The sequence below is a fragment of the Heterocephalus glaber genome, unplaced genomic scaffold (genome assembly GCF_053883595.1).
Source record: "Heterocephalus glaber isolate CG9 unplaced genomic scaffold, H.glaber_assembly_v1.0 deba00001578, whole genome shotgun sequence".
NCBI classification, from domain to species: domain Eukaryota; kingdom Metazoa; phylum Chordata; class Mammalia; order Rodentia; family Bathyergidae; genus Heterocephalus; species Heterocephalus glaber.
The window spans coordinates 619,814-641,755 of record NW_028258359.1 but is presented as its reverse complement, the minus strand read 5'-3'; the positions used below and the strand labels follow the sequence as shown (position 1 = coordinate 641,755).

Below are 21,942 nucleotides of genomic sequence, written 5' to 3'. Positions count from 1 at the left end.
TGGAGATTCTTTCATACCCTTTCCATTTCCTAGGGTTCCTTGGAGGAAAGTAATATATCTTATAAGCAATGCTTATTGCTCTTTCCCATTTGAAAATTGAGGCTTAGAAGCCCACAATGGTGATGGCTTATTAGTGCCATCTTTTCTCTTATAAAAGAGCAATATGGGATGGAGAGCATAGAAATGAGGGTTTCATTGTTACAGAGTCGTACTTATTTGAAAAGGTGATGGGAGAAGTTAAACTGAATAAGGAGACATTTTAAATTATGAATTTTTTCATTGTGGGAATTGAGTGCTAGTTAAAAATAATTTGGATAACAAAGAAAGACAGAAAAGAAGAAATCATGAAGCTTCAACCTCCCTGGCATGTTTTTTCATATTTGTGAATATTCATCAAGAGCATATTCCTGCCTGGCAATGTGTCCTGTGGATGTATATTATTTTATTTAGGTTATTGTGAGAAGTTTCACTGTGATAGAAATGTTAAGATTAGCATTCCTTGTGTATAAATCTTTGTGTGCATGAATGTATCATTTATATGGCTGGATGAAAGAAAGTGTATAGAAATACTTTCTAGGCCTCAGGTCATTACTGCTTAATAAATCTATAGAAAACCTATACCAGTTCACACATCCATCAGTACAGTGAGGTAGAGCCTGCTTTCTTGTGTCCTGGCCATCTTTGGAGACTATAAAATATAAAACACGTGTATGTCTACACATGTAGATACATACTTAATAGGTAGAAATGTTATTTCATTGTTTTAATTTCACTTCCAGTGAAAATTATTCCCAAACATCAGCATTTTCCTCTTGGCCCCGTGTGTTTGCTTTGTGCATTACTTGTAGTTCTTTGCATAGTTTTCCACAGGGCTGCTTCTCTTTCCTATTTATTTGTAAAACCTTCTTTATAGTAAGCATAATAACTCAATTTTTCTCATATATACAAATATGAGCATCAATGATAGTACCCTTTTCAAATGACCAGAAGTTCAAGAGCAACTTTTAAAAAAGAACATATGAAATGGAATAATGTGGTAAACTTAAGAACAGCTCATTTCTCTCTTATTTGATAATTTTGCCACTCAAACAGTGTGTAGGAAGCACGCATGTGAAAGAGTATGGGCTTGGAGTGTGGGTGAACTTGATATTGTCCCTACCCTGTCACTCTCTGTAACTGAAGGACTTGGGACGAATTCGGTGGAAGTCTCAGGCTACTGTCCTGGGTAGTAGGTCTTCCTCTGGGTTGCCTAGAGAGGTCAGTAGCTGTAAGGAAATGTGGTTTAGACATGATTGGCCATATTTATTCCCTTCCTATAGGCCTCAGATGTGCTCTGTGTGTATATTCACACATACACAGTATTGGTTTGCTTGTTTATTTTGTTTTGTTTCTGCAGCACCAGGGATTGAACCCAGGGCCTTCACATTGAGATAGCCATTCAGGCCTAGTCCTAGCCATTCAGGCCTTTTTTTTTTGAGACAGACCCTCATTGAATATATGTATTTTATTTCAGTACGGAACATGTGTATTTCATTCAATCAGTAGTCAAGTATACAGTCATTCACATATTTTCTGAATAGGTAAATCTGATAAAAGTACAAATGAATATAGAAAAATTCTTAGTTAATTGTTAACTTTTTTTTTGCAGTCCTGAGGATAGCATCTAGGACTTTATGCATGTTAAGCAGTCACTCTCTTGCTGAGCTGTATCCTCAACTCCTAACTCTTAACTATTCCTCTGAGCCCAGGATATAATTTAACTTTAAAGCTTAGGGAGGGTATTAGTTTCTTATTCACTTTCCTGTCACTGAGACACAATACCCCACACCTACAGCTTCACTAATGGAGGAGGAATTTATTTAGCCTCATAGATTTGGTAGGATTTAGTCCAAGTCAGCTGGCTCCAAGGCAGAAAGGGCACGGTGGTTGGCCCAGCATCAGAAAGCTGTTCTAGTCGCAGGAGCTAGGAAGCAGCAAGAGGGAGGCGCACCTTCCAGATCTCACCCCAGTGCCCGGCCTCTCCTGGCCTTTCCTGCAGTACCCCATGATCCGATCTCCTTCCCAAAGCCCAACCTCAGAACACAGGAGGCTTTGGGGAGACATCCTAGATCTGAACCCCAACAGTCAGCAAATCAGGATCCATTCTATAAAAGTGGTAGACAAATAAGATATGACATTCTGAAGAAAAAAACAACAGACGACTTCAAATACTCCAAGATGTTTTGATTCAAAATAGCGTCAAATACAGTGTCAAAATACTTGCAGTCTTTCATTGAGAAGTTTTGTCTCAGTCTGTTCTCTTTTTCCTTGTAGGTGTGGCTGGATCTCTTAAAACCTATTGTGAAACAGATTCGAAGTAAGTATACCCATGTGTTTAACAGTGGTGATAAATACAAAGCCAGATGTGTTTATTTTCGAGACACCTTTTGTTGTAAAGCACCAGTGCCACAGATTCCTTTTTTACCCCCTGAGTGTTTGCCATCATCCATTTACCCACATACTGTAAAAATGTTTCTTCTGCAATTTTCATGTCTTATCGGTTGATCATGAAAACTCTGCTTGGAAAACCAAGTATCATTCTTATTAACAACTTAAAACTGTTAGGAAGTCCCAGAGTAATTGAGCTTATCTGTCTGTGCCTCTGTTTTTACTGTCACTTTTGCAAAGGCTGTAAACCAGAATAGTGCGGTTGGGGGGAGAGGTGCTCAAAAGCGTGCATGTGTCTCGATTTTGTGCTTCTGATTGGCAGGCGTGGCTCCCAAGGGAGCCTGGACTGCGTGTTGAGGATGAGATGAAAAGACAAGATTAAAGAGGGCCTAGCAGAGGAGGAGGAAAGAACACTCGCTCTTTCTCTTCCTTTCCACCACCCTTCGCTCTGGCTCATCCTTCCTTCTGCTTTGGGCTGAAAGCTCTGTTCCCAAATGGCCACTTCCTGCAGCCAGGACCTAGCCCAGACTGGCTTCAAAGCTGCAAGCTTTTAGTTCAGCTTGAAGCTCACAGTAGCTGAGGGATCATTTTTCTGAGAAACCCCACTGAGCCACTTGCAGCAGTTTATGTGGACGTAATAACCGTGCAACACAGTGTCTGTATGACCTCCTGCGACTGAAAGTGATGTTGGTCCTCTGTCATTTCAATTAAGCAATTATTGATGCTGAGAATGAAAGAGTGTCCTTTATTGGATGCTTACTGGGTGTCATCGGGGGAGCTGGGTCCGGCTGGCAGTGACTAAATGTGAGTGGGGGTCACATCGCTGTGAGCAGTGCCCAGGCCTGGGGGTAGAGGTGGCCAGAGCCTGCAGACTGCTGTCTGGCCCTGCGGTGATTTGTAAGGGGGTCACCACTCGTGGTGGGAGGTGTTTGTTCAGCAGGTTGTTAGGTGGGAACCAGAGCAGGGTGATACCTGTTTGTCTTCTCCATGTGCTGTGACCGGCCCAGTGTGACAAAGCTGTCACTTTGCGCTGAGTGCTGGCCCCTCTTAGCTTCAGGGTCTGCGTGGACCTGAGTGGGCTCTTTGCAGTCCCTCTCTGTGAAATGGCTGAGCGGCGACAGTGTAGCCTCCCTCCCGTCTTCCTCATCTCACTGCTGTTGCTCTGTGCTCCGGGCCAGACACGTGGGTGCTGCTCATTTTAGGGTTCTTTGGGAAAAGCAGCTTTGCCTCTCTTGGCTTCAGCATTCCTGTGCTTTGCCCTTTTCTCCCAATTTTGTGTAGATTGCCAACATCTTCACCTTGTGATACATCAGTTTTGGGGGGTTTTTCTACATTTTAATGTGTAATCACAAAAATATATAGTTGATGTTTTGTGTCTGACCACAAGAAGTAGAGGAAAAGGATTTTTTCTTTCATAATAAAAGCTAATGTTAAAATTTGGATTTCATAGACCTAGGATGTAGCTCACTTACCTGGCATGTGTGAAGCTCTGGGCCCCAGCCCCAGCAATGCCAGTGATAATAATGAGAGGACTTCATTGTTGTGCCTTATATTTCATGCAACAGTACTTCACTGCTGTCATTCCAAATGCAGAACCTATAGGCTATTCTTTTACTGTGGCTTATACACCAGCACACGGAAGCCTGACTCACACCTCCAGTTATTATCTTGTAATCTAATTGATGTTGTCTTTTAATTCTGAAAAGTTATCCATCTTATTCTTAGTCTGTCCCTCCAACTCCCCATCCCACCATCTGCTTCCTGATTTTTGTCATTGGAAAGACGGCTGAGACACTCATGAAGGCTTTGGTGGGCTGCGACACAGGCAGGGCCCCCTCTCCTTTGTGTTTCCAGAGCTCAGGGGGACCCCAGGGCCCTAAAACATCTCTGATGAGCACAATAGCAAGTGTTCCTTACAGACAGTGAAATCGAATAAACTGCATAACCGGCTTACATGTATGCATTACCTCCTCCTTAAATTATCCAAAGCCTGTATTTGGCTAAAAGTGGCCAATGCAATACATTGCTGGCAACAAATGGCTTTTTTTAAGAGTGAGTATAATTGAAGTCCCCAGAAGGAAAGTTTAATCATTCAGTGTAGTACTGTTGTCACAGTTTTTCGAAAAGCAGATACCTGTTTTCCCATGCTGTGAGTCACAGAACTTGGCTGGTTCTTCAGTGGCTTGCAGGGAGCAGACATACTCTGGGGAGGTTGGAAGGGAGATATGTCATTTGGTGTATAATGTACCTTATAAAGTCGTTTTATTAGTGCCATTTGAAACACTGATCAATAATTGCTGTACTGAACTTGTGTTGTTCTTCTTCCTTAGGGCCAAAGCATGTTGTTGTTAAGTTTGTGGTGAAATTTTTTCCACCTGACCACACACAACTCCAAGAAGAACTCACAAGGTTAGTGGTTTGGAAACTGGCTGTTTTTGTTTGTTGGTTGGTTTCTTTTTTCTACAGTGTACAGAGGAAAAGAGAACATTAATGTTCTGAATTGATTAAGCATTTTCACAACACTTATTGAACCAGCATCTGTTCTGTGCTCCACAGTTTCACCTTCCTCTCTTCTTCTGCCTACAACAATGAGGGGAAAGACAGTTCCAGGTTTTCCCTGTGCCTGGTTTCTTTAAGAATGGGACCAGGAGGTGAACTGCGTTTGCAACCTGTTCATGTCCTATTTTTCATCCTATATCTGTCACATCCTGAGGTAGTTTTGGGAGATGAGTCCCTTCTGGGAATCCAGGAATCAGTTCAAGGTTTACCTTTGGTGCCGGTGTGGATGGGTGGATTTGACGTGAACCATGGGTCAGATTCTTGGACAGTGCAGACAGGTGGGAGAAGCAGGCATGTTGTTGGGTCAGGCATGGCTTCAGCCATCAGTCCTGCTACCTCCTGGCCTCGTGACCGGCCAGTTACTTGTGTCCTCTGTGCCACTGTTATTTCACCTCTAGCAATGCATACTCGACTAGTTGTTTTCAGGATAAGCACAGGGCATGACTAGGAGCCAAGTAGGAACACTGTAAATGCCAGTTATTACCACCATCACGCAGATCACCATCGCCACAGTCATTGTCACTGTTGTTCCTGTGTCACCAGCATTCCCATCGCCATCTTCCTCACTGCCACTCCTCATTTTACAATGTGAGACAGCACAGTGGGTTCCAGGAGAGAGCAGCTGGGCAGGAACTCATGAAGATTAAGCCTCCATTGTGGGAGCTCCTTTCCGAGTGCACCACTGTGACCAGCCAAATTCTTGTCACATGTGCCTTCCATGCAAGACCAAGACCATTGGATCTCTCTCATCAGTCTCAGTACAGAACACAGGATCTTGGGTCGCTGACCTTCACTTCTCAAAGGAGTGAAGACCGTCCTCCAGTCACCAGTACTTATTAAGTATGCACCCTGGGCAAGCACTGGTCTCGGCCTTGGGAAGGTAGTGGTGAAAAGAGAAGCCTTGACTCTTGTGGAAACAGAAAATGACTAAGTCAGGAAAATGTCAGATCACGATAAGAGGTCTGGAGGTAATCGAAGTAGGATGAAGTGATAGAAATGACTGGGTGATGACGTTAGGTGCCAGGCCTGATGATGAGGACCATGAGGCATTTTCTGAGGAAGAGCTTTCCAGAGAGACAGACCGGGCAGTAAGTGCCCACGGCAGGGTCAAGCGCCATACATTCAGATTCTTTGGAAAGGGCCCCTGAGGCAGGAACAGTGAGGACACTGTGCAGGGATGTGTGAGAGAGGCCTGATGGTACGTGAGTGTTGAAAGGCTAGATGTCTTGAAGGTGCTGGAGGGGAGAGTGCAAATCACAAGGAGCCCAGTGAGGCGGCCTTGCAGTAGTCCAGGCCAAGACAGAGGGGACCCTCAGATCTTAGACTTGAGCAATAGGGTGGGTGGTGGTGGCCATTACTACAGTGGGGAAGGTTGAAGTAGAGGACTGGGAAGAACAGAGGCAGAGTTGAGTCTAGCCAGTTATGTTTAATAGACCTATCTGCCTTCGCACAGCTATCTCATGAAGGCGATCAGGAAAGGAGTGGGGTTGCATGAAGACATCCTACTGCTTCGTTTTCTGCCTGAGTCGCCATTGATTGTCTGCCTCCACTCATAACCTGCAAACCAGAGAAGGAGCTGAAGGCAGCCAGGGGTTGGCCAAAGCCATCAGCCTTCTGGGAAATAGTTGCAGTTTAATAGACCTTAGTGTGGAGGAGGGGCAGCTGAGCTGCAGAGGCCTTAGACCTTCGACCCAGGTCTTCCCTGGGGCTGCTCTAGCAATTTCTGGGGCTGCTTTTCTTGTGTTGGAACATGATTGCTGTAAGCTCAGTGCCCTGAAATAAATCTAGGACGAGTCCAGTTGGTGGTCAGCTGGTGCTTTTCTTCCTGCCAGTCACCTGCTTAGGAAGTTACAGGCATGAAGCCCTCTTCCATTTTTCCACTGAAAATTCTACTTTGCAAATTATTTTGCACCTTTTTCATTTTTGCGAATCAACTTTTCTACCATTCTGATCTTGTTCTAAAGCTCTGTGCAACTTTTTCCCTTGAAACCAAAGTGCCTGAGCCCTTGCCAGCTCCTCTGTCAACACTGGTAAATTCCTGGCTACACAAGCATCACTCAACAGGCAGGTTTTGGTTTGGGTTGTTTTCATTTTCTGCCTCCTGTGCAAATTGATATTTTAGAAACCCTTTCCAAGAAGAAAATTCGTTTGGTTCAATGTTGAATAAAATTGATCTGAGATTTCTACTGTATTCCTCCCCTCCCATCACCACCCACAGTGGCACAAAGTGCCACATGCACTCCACTGTGTTGAGGCTGCCACACTCAGATTCCTGTAGGAGATGCGCCTTCAGGACAAGACCATGAGGATGTCAGGCACTTTTCTCTGGTGGCTCTCAGAGGTTGGGAGAAGCCCCGTGTCATTGGTGCTTTGCAGAGGAGACAGGGAGGCAGCAAGTCTGGTCTGCTGCAGGTAGCAGGGCCTGTGTGACTGTAGCTTTGCAGTTGGTTATTTGGCTTCCAGGAATAGCTTTCTGCTTCCCGTTTATATAGCTAGAGATTAAATTGCACCTCACTCTTCAACAGGAAGCTGAATTCCTTTCTATTTATTGAACTACACATTCAGTGGACTCTAAGCAGCACCCAGGGTTCTGGAAGGAGAAATGCGCCAACTGAGGAGCAGGGTGAAAACAGCAAGCAGGGGTCCCCGGGAAAGAAGCTTAGCTCACTGCAGAGCTCGGAGTCAGTGTTCCTGTGCCAACACTCAAGCCTCGGCTCTTTCCAAGGCCTGGCCTGTTCCATCTGGCTGGGTTCTTGTCCTAAGTCACTCATCGTGCTGGATTTGCTGCTCTGGAACACTGGCTGACATTCCCCTAGACTAGCAAGGAAACTAAATCACTTCATTTAATGAGCAAAGAAGAGAGATTAAGAGCTCCCAGGTGAGGTAAATGAGAATAGATGGGTTGCACATTAGGCCCGGGATGGCTGTGATGTGCTACTTGCCATTTCCATTGAGTGACACCCTCTCATTAGTCCTGGGCCTGCCTTCTCCAGGGAGAGTCAATTCCACTGTGAGCACTTGGTTTTCAGCGTGTTCCTTGGTTTCATTTTATTTAGCAGATTAAAGTCAGCTTCCGCACCTGTGCATCCGATTGGACTGGCTTCCATTTAGAGTGGCAGAGGTCTCTCTGAGTCTGAAGTTGGCATCGCAGCCAGTGCGCTCAGCTTACAGCCTGTGGCGCTAAGAGGGGTGACAGACAGTACAGGAAGGCATTTCTCATGTTACCTGGGCCTCGGAGCAGGGACAGTCAGCACAATCAGGGTGACACTCTCTTCCTTGAGTCTTTAGAAAGGATGTGCCCTCCTCATCCCTGTGTGCACAGCCAGAGCCCACTGCTGCCACGCAGCCCCCAGGAGACTGGCACTCAAAGGTCCCCGAAGCCAGACTAGGTCAGTGACTGTCCCTGTGTGCTCCTGTGTAAACGTAGGGCTCTGTGTTGGAACTGTTGAGTTGGAAAATATTCAAACTGTCATGCTTTTAAAACACAAAGCCCTCCTACTTATTTGAAAAACTAACCACATGTTAGAATTAAAGCATGTAGGTCAGCAAAGTGTTGGGCTCTGTCTAATCCAGAAGGAGATCCCATTGGGAGATCCCATTGGGAGATCCCATTGGGATCTGGAGTGGATGACTGAGTTGGTTCATATTCTCCACTTTGCTTCCCCCTGACTTTTCAGAGACAGATGAGGTGGATGGGGGGAAAGAAGGAGAACAAGCTTAGGGAGGTTGGATAAAGGTCACCCTTGTCAGCCGGTAGATCACAGTGGTTTTTGGTTTGGTTTTGTTTTTATTTGCTGGTTATACAGTTGCTTCTGTGTTTTTCAGTTCTTAATAATGGAACATCCCAAATGACTTAGAGGATTAGTGACTCTCTTATTACTGAATGTTTTGTTCTAGTCTCTGTGTTCTCCACATGTTATCTCACTTAATGCTTATGGGAACTTCAGTTGTTGATATCATGAAAGGTCTTTTTTTAGAATTAAAAATGGAGCTGCGGGTGAGGCTCAGTGGTAGAGCCTGCCAAACACCCACAAGGCCCTAGGTTCCATCCCCAGCATTGCAAAAACGTAAAATGAAAAATAATTGTTATTACAAAGATAGTAACTATACAGCATAGAAAGAGTATAAAAGACTAAGAAATATTTTGGTATTTTTACTTACATCATGTTGCATATCATGTTAGTATGATATCCTCTCTGGTTTTTCGTAGTCTTTTTCCATCTCATCCAACACCTTGGCCATACTTAAAATTCACTACTTTTCCCCCAGCTGTCATTTACATCTGTTTGTTCTGAAGTAAGGTTCACTGTGTGACCACATATTATAGCTACTTGTTATTTCCTCTGGGCCTTTTAAATCGAGGATAGTCTCTCATATTTTCCCCTTCATGATATCCTACCTCCTGAATTTGTCTGGGTCCTTATAGTGCTATTTAGTTTATTCTTCAAACTTCTGTATTTTCCTGTAAACTGGAGGTTTGTTCTAAAGGCTTGTTGGATGCAGTTAATCATTTTTGGCCGGAGTCCATCCTAAGTGGTTTTACATACTCCACATCTCATTGGTGATGCTAAGATTGCTCAGTGGTTTAAAGTGGTGACATTCTGATCTTTCCATTGTAAAGTTCCGTTCCTTCATCCCCATGTGACTCTACAGTTTCCTAAGTGATATTATTACTGCTTGGTAATCTTTGCTACAGTCAGTGATTTCTTTAGAGGTTACGGAACAAAGATTTTCTAATCTCATCATTCCTGCCATTTGTAAGTTGGCATTCTGTGAAGTAAAGCCTTACTTCATCCCTGTGGGCTCTTTGACAATCCCAAGATGCCTCCCGCTGGAAAAGCAGGCTGCAAGCTCAGTTTTTCACATTTGGTGACCATTTTTGATTATAAAATTGTTTTAACTATTCTATGGTAATAGATTCAATTTTCTCTCATAATTATTATAGATTTTCACTAATTCAGCAAGTTTTGATTCACTTTAATCATTCTTACTGCTGTTCAGGTGGTCATAACCTTTGGAGGCCACTTTAAGATACTTCTTTTGCCCTTCTGATATAACTTACTTATTTTCAAAAGCTGCCTTGCTTCCCAGTGTCTGTAGAAATTCCAGGGACCTACCTGTGTCCTTCCACTGGGTACTGCACGAGGGACAGAATCTGGGTGCTAAGGGTTGCTATGGGAGGAGACACAGTTTCCAGGCACTGGGCAAAACTAGTCAGTACCCTTCTAAAAATATATGAGTTTATGTGGATATTTTCAAACCTATTTTAACCTTGCATAGATTTTTACTTCATTTCTTTGATGTATAAACATTTCTTTTCTCTTATAGCAGTGTTGGCGAACCCATGGCATGTGAGCCACAGTGGGCTGTTTGCATCATTGAAAACTCTAAAAGGTTCACCATCACTGTCTTATACCAAAAATGCTGACTTGCTTTACCCAACAATATAAAGAAAAGAATTTAAAAATGACTTAAATTGTGTTTTACAGGGCTGGTAAGTAAGGCTTATGGAAGTAGCTAAAGTGAATATTACATTACCAAAAAGGCATTTTTGTCTTCCTGAGTCACTTGCAAAGCTCGTGCCACCAACAATAGACTGCTATTATTATCTGAGCCATGAAGCCACTTTAGAGTATGTTGGCTGATCCTGTGAAAAAGTTTTAAATGTTACACACACACACACGGTTGTAGGTTATTAGTTTTACACTTTTGTGACTCCCTCTATAGAATGAAACATGTTGGCCATTATGTGAAAAGATCACAGCATATGCCTGCCTGTTCTCTACTGTTCTAGGGCGCTGAGTATGACACCAGAGTGACCAGCACCTTCTGGCACTCGCAGCCCTTCTTGGCACTTGGTTCGTGCACCTGTCTTTAGTTTCTCGTGATGTGCACAGGCTGCAGGATCGAACCCACCTCTGACGTGACCCTCTGCTCCCTTGTGTGACGCCCATCTCTGTTGGCCTTCGCAGGTACCTGTTTGCTCTGCAGGTGAAGCAGGACCTGGCTCATGGCAGGTTGATGTGTAATGACACCAGCGCCGCGCTGTTGATCTCACACATTGTACAATGTAAGTTCCGTCAGCTTCCTTGGATATTGGAAACGGCACAGTGATCTGATTGTTAGAAGAAAAAAACTCACATGCACACACAGACACACAAAAACAGCCGTAAGAACGCATTGTCTTTGCCGTAAGCATGAATGCCTGAGGTGGAGGAAAAAATAGCACTCTGGCAAATGTTAACATTATGTGTTCGGGGTTCTGGTGTTCATCTCTTTTACTGAAGCATGAGTATGCACTGATATCTCATTTGTCTCAAAAGAGAAACTTGGATGGATGGTGGCCAGATAGGCCAAACTTGCTCTTCCTGCCCGTGGACTTAATATTTGTTAGAAATATGGCACATTACCCTTCAGACACAAAACTGCCATCACCGTCGCTTCTCTCTGGAGTTATTTCACAGAGGAGAAGAATGCTTAGGGGAGCAAGTGAGTTTCATAGTCATAGATCCCATTGCCTTTGAGGAGGGCACACTGAAAAACTGATTCAAAAGGAAAGAGTCATAGATGTGTTGTCCTGGTGCCAAAGGAAAAGCCAGAATGCTTCACCCATTTATACTGAATGATGGGAAGGTGTGTCACCAAATCCATAGGTGATAAAAAGCCTAAAATAAAAGTGCTCAAGAAATTTAGAATTAAGTTGATTCCCCCTACTCACTCAGTCCTCACGGCACTGAAGTTTTGTAATTGCAAATTCACCCATTTACTAATAGTACTTGGGTACTTTGACCTGACCATCACTTGCAGATGGTGAGAAATGGAGCTGCCTGACACACCCATTCCCAGCTGAGTGGGACAAGGCTGGGCTCTGCCACCACATTTCAGCTCTCAGATGTTTGTTTTGTTTTTTGTCTTTTTGGTACTGGGGATCAAACTTGGGACCTTGCGCTTGTGTGGCAGGCACCAGAACCACTGAGCTAAATCCCCGGCCCCTCAGCTCTCAGATGTTAACAAGCATCCTCTTCCGTGGTCTGTTTAATGCCACGCTTCTGCAATTTTTGTGCTATTGTTAGTGACTTCAGCAGTTAAATTGGCCCCACGGCATGTGCTGAAGGGCTGTTTAGTGTCCCCACATGCAGCGTGATGTGCCTCAGGAAGAAATTAAGTGTGTTAGATGAGTCTCATTCAAGCATTGGCCGTGAGTTCAGTGTGAAAGAATCAACGATGTATATTAAACAAGACGTCTTTCAGCAGAAACACACATAAAAAAGTCAGCTGATGAAATTGTTGTTTCAGGAGTTTTGCAGGAGCCTAACCCTGAATTTCCCCTAGGAGTGGAGGTTCAGTAGTCACTAATTCAGTGTTCACGGTGACTTTATAAAATCATAACTACCTGTATTTTCTTGAGATCAGAGAGAGAAATGCAGAAAAATCAAGTCACCATTGTCTAGGTACCATAGATAATGATGGCAGTGTGCCCGGGATGTCCCTCACTTCTGTGCTGTTTTCTGTGATGGAGAGCAGCAGCTTGACTTGAATTAGGCAAGCGTGTGCCTGCTCTTAGCAGGAGGAAGCTAGCGAGTGAGGGATTCCTCCGGCGGCCCAGCTGCTGCAGATGAGTTGGTGCTGTTTTGTGCAGAGCAAGCCTCCGTGGCTGTGATTTATGGCATTACGCAGCATAGGACTGGAGTGACTGCCCAAAGTGTGACAGACACGCTGCTCCATAGAACAAAACAAAAGCAACCGCTCACTTGCTTTTCATCAAAACAGCCTGGGCTCTGGTCATTACTTTTTATTCCGCTTGTTATACTGACTGTAGGATACCAAGTGAAAACCGTGTCTCAGGGCCCTTGTGGAAGTTGTCACCTGAACTTATGGAAATTGTGAATCTGTGTTGTTAAGCCAAAGTACAATTATTCTTTTAAAGTTCTATGCTTTAAATTTCCACATTACAGCAATGTTGAGGCCTGTGTTGAGGTTACATGAGCAAGTGCATTGTATTTGTTACGGATAGAAATGAATAAGACTTTACAGGCTGACTCACTATTTCTGACAACAGGAATATAAAACTAATAAAGTCCCTTTCAACTTTTGAGAAAACATTATCTACATTTACACCCAATTACAGTTCTCTTTACTCTCCACGATAAAGACTTTGAGGGTTTGGGTTCCGCACTGTTATATATAAGAGTTTCAGGGGGTGATTTTGTGAAGTCCTACAACTCCAGGGTCTGTTTGGAAGTTATAAAGTGATCACTCACATGCTTCATCTTACTGCCAAGAAGGAAAGTGCACCCCTAAGTGAGTGGGGAGGAAAGAAAGGAGGAAGAACTTCTGAATTCTGTGGTAGGATCACTGTGGTTGACAGCAATGATTGAATATTTCTGAATGGTGAGTGGAGAGGAATTTGAATGTTCTCAATCCAAAGAAATGGTATATGTTGAGGTGATTAATATGCTGATGACTTTGATCTAATCATTATACATTGTATACATGTATTGAAAGGCTGAACTGTACCCATTAAATATATGCAAATAATATGTGTCAATTGCAACATGTATATTAAAATAAAGATTGATACCAAGAACATGTATGGCTGAAGATAGATGACTGTGAAATTTTCTTTCCAACTGTTAGCATTGAGGAGCGGGAGTCTTTTTATGTTAACTGTCCCCTTGTATCCCCTTCTTTGACCTTGAGCCTTTATGGTAGTCCCCCAAACTGGGCTCATCTGATATTGGCTGCTAATTCCTAGCTTGCTAGCTGGGCAATATAGCAAACTGTGAAGACTTCATCCTACTTGACCTATTTTTCTTTTTCTCCTTCTTTGTAGCTGAGATTGGGGATTTTGATGAAGCATTGGACAGAGAGCACTTAGCGAAAAATAAGTACATACCTCAGCAAGATGCACTAGAAGACAAAATCATGGAATTTCACCATAACCACATGTAAGTTTCTTGCATGGCCTCATACTGCCTTTGAGCTGTGTTACTCTCTGCCTCCCAGGGTACATGGGTGTGTACACATGTGTATACACACGTGCCCGTGCACACACACCTCACACCCATAACCATGATGAAATACACAGAGCCAGGGGGAGAAAAGCATAGAGGCTCCCTGGGATGTTGTGACTCATCCATAAGGACCCAGGGCCTGGTGTGCCTCCTGTGAGACCTATGAGCCTAGAATATTAGGGCACAGAGGCTTTGGAATAGAAGGGAGAGTGTAAGACCCAAGGACTATCCAATTATTGGCTTAACAGGCTATGGGGGAGGGAAATGGTGAACTAAGCACAGCAAAAGGATATGGTAAAAATCTAGAATTCTTGTGGTATCTCACTTTTGTTGTTGCTTTTGGGTTTGTGCTTTGATTAGGAGATTTTCAAAGGATTCTCTGAGCTTCTTGTTGCTGTGAGGCCTGGCAAGAGTAGGAAAGAAATTGTGCCTTGAACTTGGTCTGCAGGTTTAGGTTATTGTGACTGAACATTGTTTAATACAGCAATGTTTTGCTTTTAGGTGACCTTAGAAGAAACTCTGAGATTCCAAAAATCTGGCTGAGTTTGAGATGGACTTTTGGGGTTTTGTGTTACCCAACCAATAGCGCTTTTGTCCTAGCTGCTAGGCTCTGGGTTTACCCAAAGGGAGGCTTGGTGTCATCTGATCTGGGAGCCCCACTGTTTGCAATGAAGTGCCTTTTATTTCCCAAGAGAAGTTACTGAATCTCAAATACACACGGGGAATTCAAATCCTCTGGCCTTTCTCTTGACTTTTTCTTTGTCAGTGGACAAACTCCAGCAGAGTCAGATTTCCAGCTCCTGGAGGTGGCCCGACGGCTGGAGATGTACGGAATCCGCTTGCACCCAGCCAAGGACAGGGAAGGCACTAAGATCAACTTGGCCGTGGCCAACACTGGGATCCTAGTGTTTCAGGTGAGAGCGCTGGTGAGGGAGGGAAGGAGGGAGTGGACCCTTCCCCCTGATGTACGTGGGTGGCCAAGCTAAGACCTCATTGCTGTTTTTGAGTGAACAGGAACACGTAACCACATCTCAGGTTTCTGTTTTCCAGACTCTTGGCTTCCAGATTCTTTTTTGTTCGCTCTTGCGCTGATTGGGGAATCTATATTATAGAATCGTTTGGGTTTATTGACTTTGTAGGTCCACAGAAGCCTGTATTTCTCAGTGGACCCATGCTTAGAACATGCTGTAATGGAATCAAGATTTCAGACCCCAGAATAAACACCTTTTCATACTGGAAGATGGCATTTTGCTGTAATGTGATCCTTTTTAAAATCTAATTTGGGTTGAGCCAGCTTCCTTGGACTTTACGTCTAATTTATAATGCATGATTCATACTTTTGAGATAGAGCAGTTTTATACATTCATAAAAGCTGTACCCTTGCACTATAATAATTTTAGAGAAGAAACAAACACTGTACTTGAATTCTTACCTGTATTTTATTTACCCAAGGGCATAATGATACCCCACTCTCAAAAATGTGTGCTCTAGGGGCCGGGGATTTCGCTCAGTGGTTTCGCCACCTGCTGCGCAAGTGCAGGGACCTGAATTCAATCCCCAGTGCCAAAAAAATAAAATGTGTGCTCTCTTAATCATCTGCCTGTTGGACCATTTTTTATTTATCAATGCTCTTCTCTTAATAGCTTCATTAAAGTGACATACTTGCATATGTCTACACTGTTCAGTTTGATAGGTTCTTCTGAAACCATCAGTGAGATCAAGATAATGAATACATGCACCACCCTTGTATTAATAATCCCTTTTCTGTTGTATGAAATATCTGAGGCTGGATAACACAAAGAAAAAGAGGTTTATTTAGCTCACAATTTTGGAGTCTAAAAATCTGAATAGCATGGCAGGAGTTCTGAGCAGGGCCCTCTGGCTGTGTCCCCTCATGGTGGATAATGCAGTGGCAAGAGCTCATGGGAAAACAAGTGATCACATCACCAGTCAGGAAGCCAAAGACTGACTGGGGTCTCCAGAGAATGCCACTAATCCTTCCAGGGCCCATCCTGAGGACCTCCCACTAGGCCCATCTCTCAAAGACCCCACTACCTCCTAATATCACCCCACTAGCAACCAGGCCTCTGGTGCATAAACCTTTAGGGAACACACTTAAACCACAGCAACCTCCCCAAAATGTTTCCATAACACCTTTCTTTTAAACACAAGCAGGTAACTTGTGCTTTCATTTCAAATGGCTACTTAGGAAACATTTGCCATTCTTATGAAAAGGATCAAATTTCACCCGGTTTTGAAGTTGTAAAATATGCCTGCCCTAAAGCCCTTCGTGAGCTCTGCTAGCTGTGCTTACGTTCTGTTCTCCATATTTTATTAAGAGTTGCAGGAGTTCTGGGCTCACACATCAGATATTTGTGACAGATGCTAATTATTACACCTTGGAATCACATCCCAAGAAGAGTTGGAGATGGGTTTCATGTCAGAAATGACATTCTGAGAGCAGGGTGGTATTTGAGGTGACCTGCATAAATAATCCAGGAGCACCTGATAAGAAAAACTGGAAGAAAACCAAATGTAGTTTCATTACCACTATTAAATTTCAAAAACACAACCTTGAAACATTTCTGAAACATTTCACAGAAGGAAGGAAAAAGTATCTCATAACGGAATTAATTTGCTTTTGTTTAATACAGTCTAAATATTGAGCATTGTTGGGTGATTCAGTCATGGTGATTCAGCCTTTCAGTCATGTGCAGAGGCTGCGTCTTTGAGTTCGTCTTCTGCCAGTGCCAAGTTGCTTCGTTCCTACCATGTGGAATAAATGGGCCCAGTGTTCACAGGGCCGCAGGGGAATCTTAATTTCGGTGCAGTCAGGGTGGGTGTGATTCATGTCTGATGAGGCCCCCTTGGCCCTCCACACATCCCACCTGTCTGGAGCCACTTAGGCTGTGTGCGTCCCTCGAAGAGGCTGTGGTGGCCCTGGCCTTCTTCCTCGGCCCTGTGATTCTGTGGGAAACTTGCCGTACACAGGAGTGTGACCACCATGGACAAGTGGCCCGGTTTTTCACACTGTACGTTAACAATAGCTGCTAGTTAAGGCTGCAAGTGGAAACCTCTCCCTGCCACATTAACAGTGAGGCAAAAGAAAGTACATCCATGTTGCAGTTTCTGTCACTGGGTTTTCTGTGAGGTTTGATAAGATAAGGAATATAAAGCCCTTAGGATAGTGCCTGCTACTCCAAAAGGGATGGCTGCTAATTATTGAGGTGGTTGTCATGGCTTTACTTTTATTTGCCTTTCTTTTTATCATTGCCTTGATCAGCTCCTTCTCTTCTGGAAGTAGACTTAGTTTGAATTCCAGGTCATGTAATTAGTGAGAAATAATGATAGAGGAATGTGGATACCCCGATAGACACAGATCTGTCAGTGCCCCAGCCGATGGCACCTTTACCGAGCAGTCAAGGGCCAGCCATCTGCCTTTTTCCCTGGGTTGCTTGTTACGCACAACCTGGCTCACCGGCTGCTCTTTCTTCTTAGGGTTTCACCAAGATCAACGCCTTCAACTGGGCTAAGGTGCGGAAGCTGAGCTTCAAGAGAAAGCGCTTTCTCATCAAGCTCCGCCCCGATGTGAACGTAAGTGGCTCAGGGGCTAGAGGGGACCAGCTGAGCTGTGGCTCGATTCACAGTGCAGGGGTTGAGCACTGTGCTCAGCAGGGCTTACCCAGAAGCTGTGGCCAGCTACTACCCAGGCCAGGTGTGTGGATAAAGCTGAGCTCTGGCATCTGTGTAGATAACTGTGTCCAAATGCTTGGCTGCACCGATGTTGGCCATGGTACCCAGAGGGGTCAGGAGTATGCACAGATGTGTATCTGGGGACAGGGTCTTTTACCTGCACAGAAGGAAATAACAAACTGAGCCGTTGCTGTCCCCTTGACCCGACTTCGAAACCCAGCCCACATTCCACCTGCCCACCAGAAGAGTCCCCACCTCTCTCGTCCCTGCTGTTGGGCCCACATCACAGACAGCTCATTCTCACGGACTCTCTAGGTGCTCCCCATTTCCCACAGAACACCTAACCGTGTTGGCCTCTCTGCAGGGACAGGGTTGGAAAGAGAGGATAGCATCTTCTTTGTCTGAACGGCCTTGGAGGAGATGGTGTCTGTCTCCACCAAAAAAAGTGACCAACAGCAGTCTAGGTTATAGCTTAGCTACAACAAGGTTCAGGTAGGCCTCCATGGCCTGACTGGGAAGCCGACACCATTATAAATGCATTTTGAGTCCAGAAAGCTGACTTGTAGAGATAGAGCCACAGCACATGTCTGTAAGTTTGGTCTGCCCAGAACTGTGAAATCCATCCCCTAAAATAGTTGGGAAACGCCGGGAATGTGAAGTACTATGGTAACTTCTGTTTATGTAATGTGGCCACTGAAATTGGCAGAGTTCCGTGTGGGAGTAGAAAATTATCATATTCTCTTTCCGGAAACAAACGACACGAAATTTTCAGCTAATGGTAATACTTTTGTTCTCCAGAAAATAAGTTTCATTTTCTGTATAGTTTCTGGGGCCACTTGGAGGCTTGAGGCGTGTGCTGTGTTACAGAGAAATGCTGAGAAAGGCCAGTGTTGACTAGGACCATGAGGAAGAAAACAGAAAGAAGAAATGTATTTCTGCTATTTTAAAGAGGCAGGAAAAAATATTTTAATACTTGGGTTTTTTTCTTATGAAGGAAGTGTAAGCCAAGGAGACATAATTTGTTTATGACTGTTCTGTCAAGTGGTATCACTTCCACTCAGTCTGTACCACTGGTTTCCATTTCTGTGAGGCATTATGTGAAGAAGATGGTTGAAAAGTGACTGCAACCTATCAGGAACAACTATATTTTGCTAAATCTTTGCATTCATGGTCTTGCTCTAATAAAATACATAACTGAAATTTTATTGGACAAATTTGCTTCCATCCCTCTTCATATTTCAACAGAATGTCTCTGAGCAGAGGGGAAAAAACATCAAAGTATCTTCTCTTTTTAGAGCTCATACCAGGATACCTTGGAATTCCTAATGGCCAGTCGGGATTTCTGCAAGTCCTTCTGGAAAATCTGTGTTGAACATCATGCCTTTTTTAGACTTTTCGAAGAGCCCAAACCAAAACCAAAGCCTGTTCTCTTCAGTCGAGGTTCATCATTTCGGTTCAGGTAAGGGTGCATATCCACCCCGTTTGCTTATGATGTGAGCATTTTTTTCTGAGACTTTTCCTAACTGATCACAACTGCTGTGACATACAGGAAGTCAGTGAGACAAACAGTCATTGGCCTGGGGAAGCTGGCTGGAGGCATGGTCTTGGTCACTCAGCTGGCTCCTGGGATCACCCTTCTGGGTCATTTGGCAAGCTACCCAGCCACAGGAACTCCTAACTCTGTTCCAATGCAGAAAGGATTTCCTTTCTCTGTAGAAGCAGAAGTGCCTTATTTACACTTGCTTTTATTCCTAGACTGATAGACAGATTTACCCATCAAGTCTTGGTTCAGTTTTTCCATTCACTTTTCAATAAATACCGGAGCGTCTCCCACATATTGAATACTATGGTAGGCCTTGAGAATCTAACTTTACCAAATTGCCCTTACTTTCATGAAAGGCACAGGCTCATGGAATGGTTGCTTCATAACCAATCACAGTTCTTACGTGGGTTTGGTGAACTGAACATTCTTCTAATATATACAAGGGAAATAGCAAGAAATTGAACAAACACACAAACACAGGTTCTCTTAGGATTGCTTTTGCTCCTGGCTAGCAGAAGACACCTGCATGTCTCCTAGTTATGGCAGGAGAGGAAGTAAAGATGGTGTGTTGTATTTGTGTTTAAATGAGAATGTCTTGGTGTCTTTTCCCTTTCCTTTCCTTTGTGGTCTTCGCTTTAGCGGTCGGACTCAGAAGCAGGTTCTCGACTACGTTAAGGAAGGAGGACACAAGAAAGTGCAGTTTGAAAGGTAAGCGGGGCTTCAGTGCTAGCTCCATCCACCCCAGGAATGTCCATTGTTGCTGTAAATGGTGCTTCACCCATGCTGACGGTCTGCTGAGTGACAGAGTTCCAGCTCCACAGTCAACTCCAGCAAGTGTGGGAGAAAGGACCATTTCATGCATAGAGGACCCTGGGGCATGCACAGAGGCAAGAGCGAGACAGAGGAGAGGAAAAGCCTGGAAGAACAAGGAGGGAGCTGTGGTGGCAGAGCACAAGGCTAGCTGAGGCACAGGGACAGCTGCTCATCCGTGAGTCTTTAAATATCTAGGGACATGATTAGAAAGTACTTCTGTAAACTTTGTAATTCAGTAAGCTCTGGATGAAAAGAAACAGGATTTATTACTATTACTATTGTTGCTAGCCAACGACCTGATCGTTTTAAGTCTTTACACCACCTCCATGGTGTCAGCGTTCTTTTATTCCCTTGGGAAACCTGGGGGACCCTGAGGCTCCAAAGGTGACAGAAGTAGGCCCCTGGTCCCCTAGGTGGTGAGTGGCTACTGGCCAGCTGCGTCCAGAACCTAGTGTGCTTTGGCACTGATCTGTCACCCAAGAGGGACTCAGTTGATGGGTAAATGAGGAAAGGATGACCCAGCATTGCTGAGTGCATTGGTTTCTTTCTTTCTTTCTTTTTTTCATTGTAATACATTTAAAAGTCACAGTAGCACAAGGAATCTATGTGCATAAGAAGTACACGAAACATAAATGAATTTCGTGTTTAGATGTGGGTGCCACACTCTACATATCTTATTATATATATTCCAAAATCCAAAGAAATGCAAAATCTAAAACACTTCTGATCCCAAGCATTCCAGACAAAGGATAACCGAGCTGCATTAACATCTCGGCAGGCTTGTTTCTGGCATTCTTTTTCTTCCTTTGTTTGTCGTTATTGCGGCTACAGAAATGGCTAAACCCCCCCTGAACCACAGCCTTCCTTTCCCTCTCCCCTCTCCGAGGCAGCTGTCAGATTTATGTTTCCATTCACACATCCCAGAAGAGTACACAGAATTGCCCTTCGTCTGTGTTTTTAATTCACATAAACACCTGCATACTGCACGTGATTCTGCATCTTTTTTTTTTTAACCCTACCCTGTTCTTGACATGTATTTGAAGTGTCCTGTAGTGCTATGGTATGTTATATTTTATTCCTCTCACTCCCTGTTGATAAACAGTCGTGTCATTTCAGTATGTCATTATGATTTTGCTGAAACAAACCTGAGTCAAAACTCTGATGGTTTCTCATGTCCTATACCTAGAAATGCAACTTTCGGGGGCTTTTGCTTATGTACCTAGTGATGACCCCATACTTTGCTTGGATGCTTAGCAATTAGTACTTTGAGTACCTTATAAGAGGTGGCCAGCTATCTCTCTGATTCCCAAAATGAATATTTTCTGTGTGAATTTGAGAAGCAAACCTGATGGACATTGGAATGTAATCTCTTGGTATTTACACTTCTATATGAGCTAAGTATTTGAAAAGTTTCTAATGTCTGTTCGTTGGGAACAGGAAAGTGAGAGGGCACCAAGAAGGGGAAAAGATACAGGAGCTGTGTTTGTCTCTTCTCTCTACTGCTGAGTCTTTAGATTCTTTTACATGGCACCTCTTTCCCCTGAGCTTAACACTTTGGAAGAGTGAGCTGATGAGTGGCAGTCACTGTGTTATAAAACTGATCTAGAAAATCCATGCCCAGATACCTGGAGTGATTCCATATTGCTAGGCCACAGCTTGTAGTTCCTGGCCTCTGAAGGCCCAGCAGCCCCTCTGCCTCATGAACTTCCCCACAACTAGGAGTAACCGCTCGATCATGTGTGCTCCTTTCACATCTAGAACCAGGGACTGCAAAGAGCTTCTCCAGGATATGCATAACCCCTGCACCATGCAGGTGTTAGAAAAGGATGACCATGCGTATCCTGCCAGGTCACATTTATAAACATCCTTCAGTATGACTTTGTTATTAAGGCT

At 44.0% G+C, this 21,942-nt stretch overlaps 1 protein-coding gene across 5 annotated transcripts in view; it reads left to right on the top strand.

Moving 5' to 3' along the window:
• The window catches only part of Farp1 (FERM, ARH/RhoGEF and pleckstrin domain protein 1), a 275,312-nt gene that overhangs the window by 204,753 nt on the left and 48,617 nt on the right, over positions 1–21,942 (top strand). For all 5 annotated transcript variants that reach the window (XM_021239368.2, XM_004858631.4, XM_004858632.4 and 2 more), the window contains exons 4-11: positions 2,314–2,356; positions 4,758–4,836; positions 10,959–11,056; positions 13,820–13,934; positions 14,767–14,914; positions 17,499–17,594; positions 18,989–19,152; positions 19,876–19,944. In XM_021239368.2, the coding sequence (XP_021095027.1) occupies positions 2,314–2,356; positions 4,758–4,836; positions 10,959–11,056; positions 13,820–13,934; positions 14,767–14,914; positions 17,499–17,594; positions 18,989–19,152; positions 19,876–19,944 (812 nt within the window). The remainder of the gene's footprint in view (positions 1–2,313; positions 2,357–4,757; positions 4,837–10,958; positions 11,057–13,819; positions 13,935–14,766; positions 14,915–17,498; positions 17,595–18,988; positions 19,153–19,875; positions 19,945–21,942) is intronic.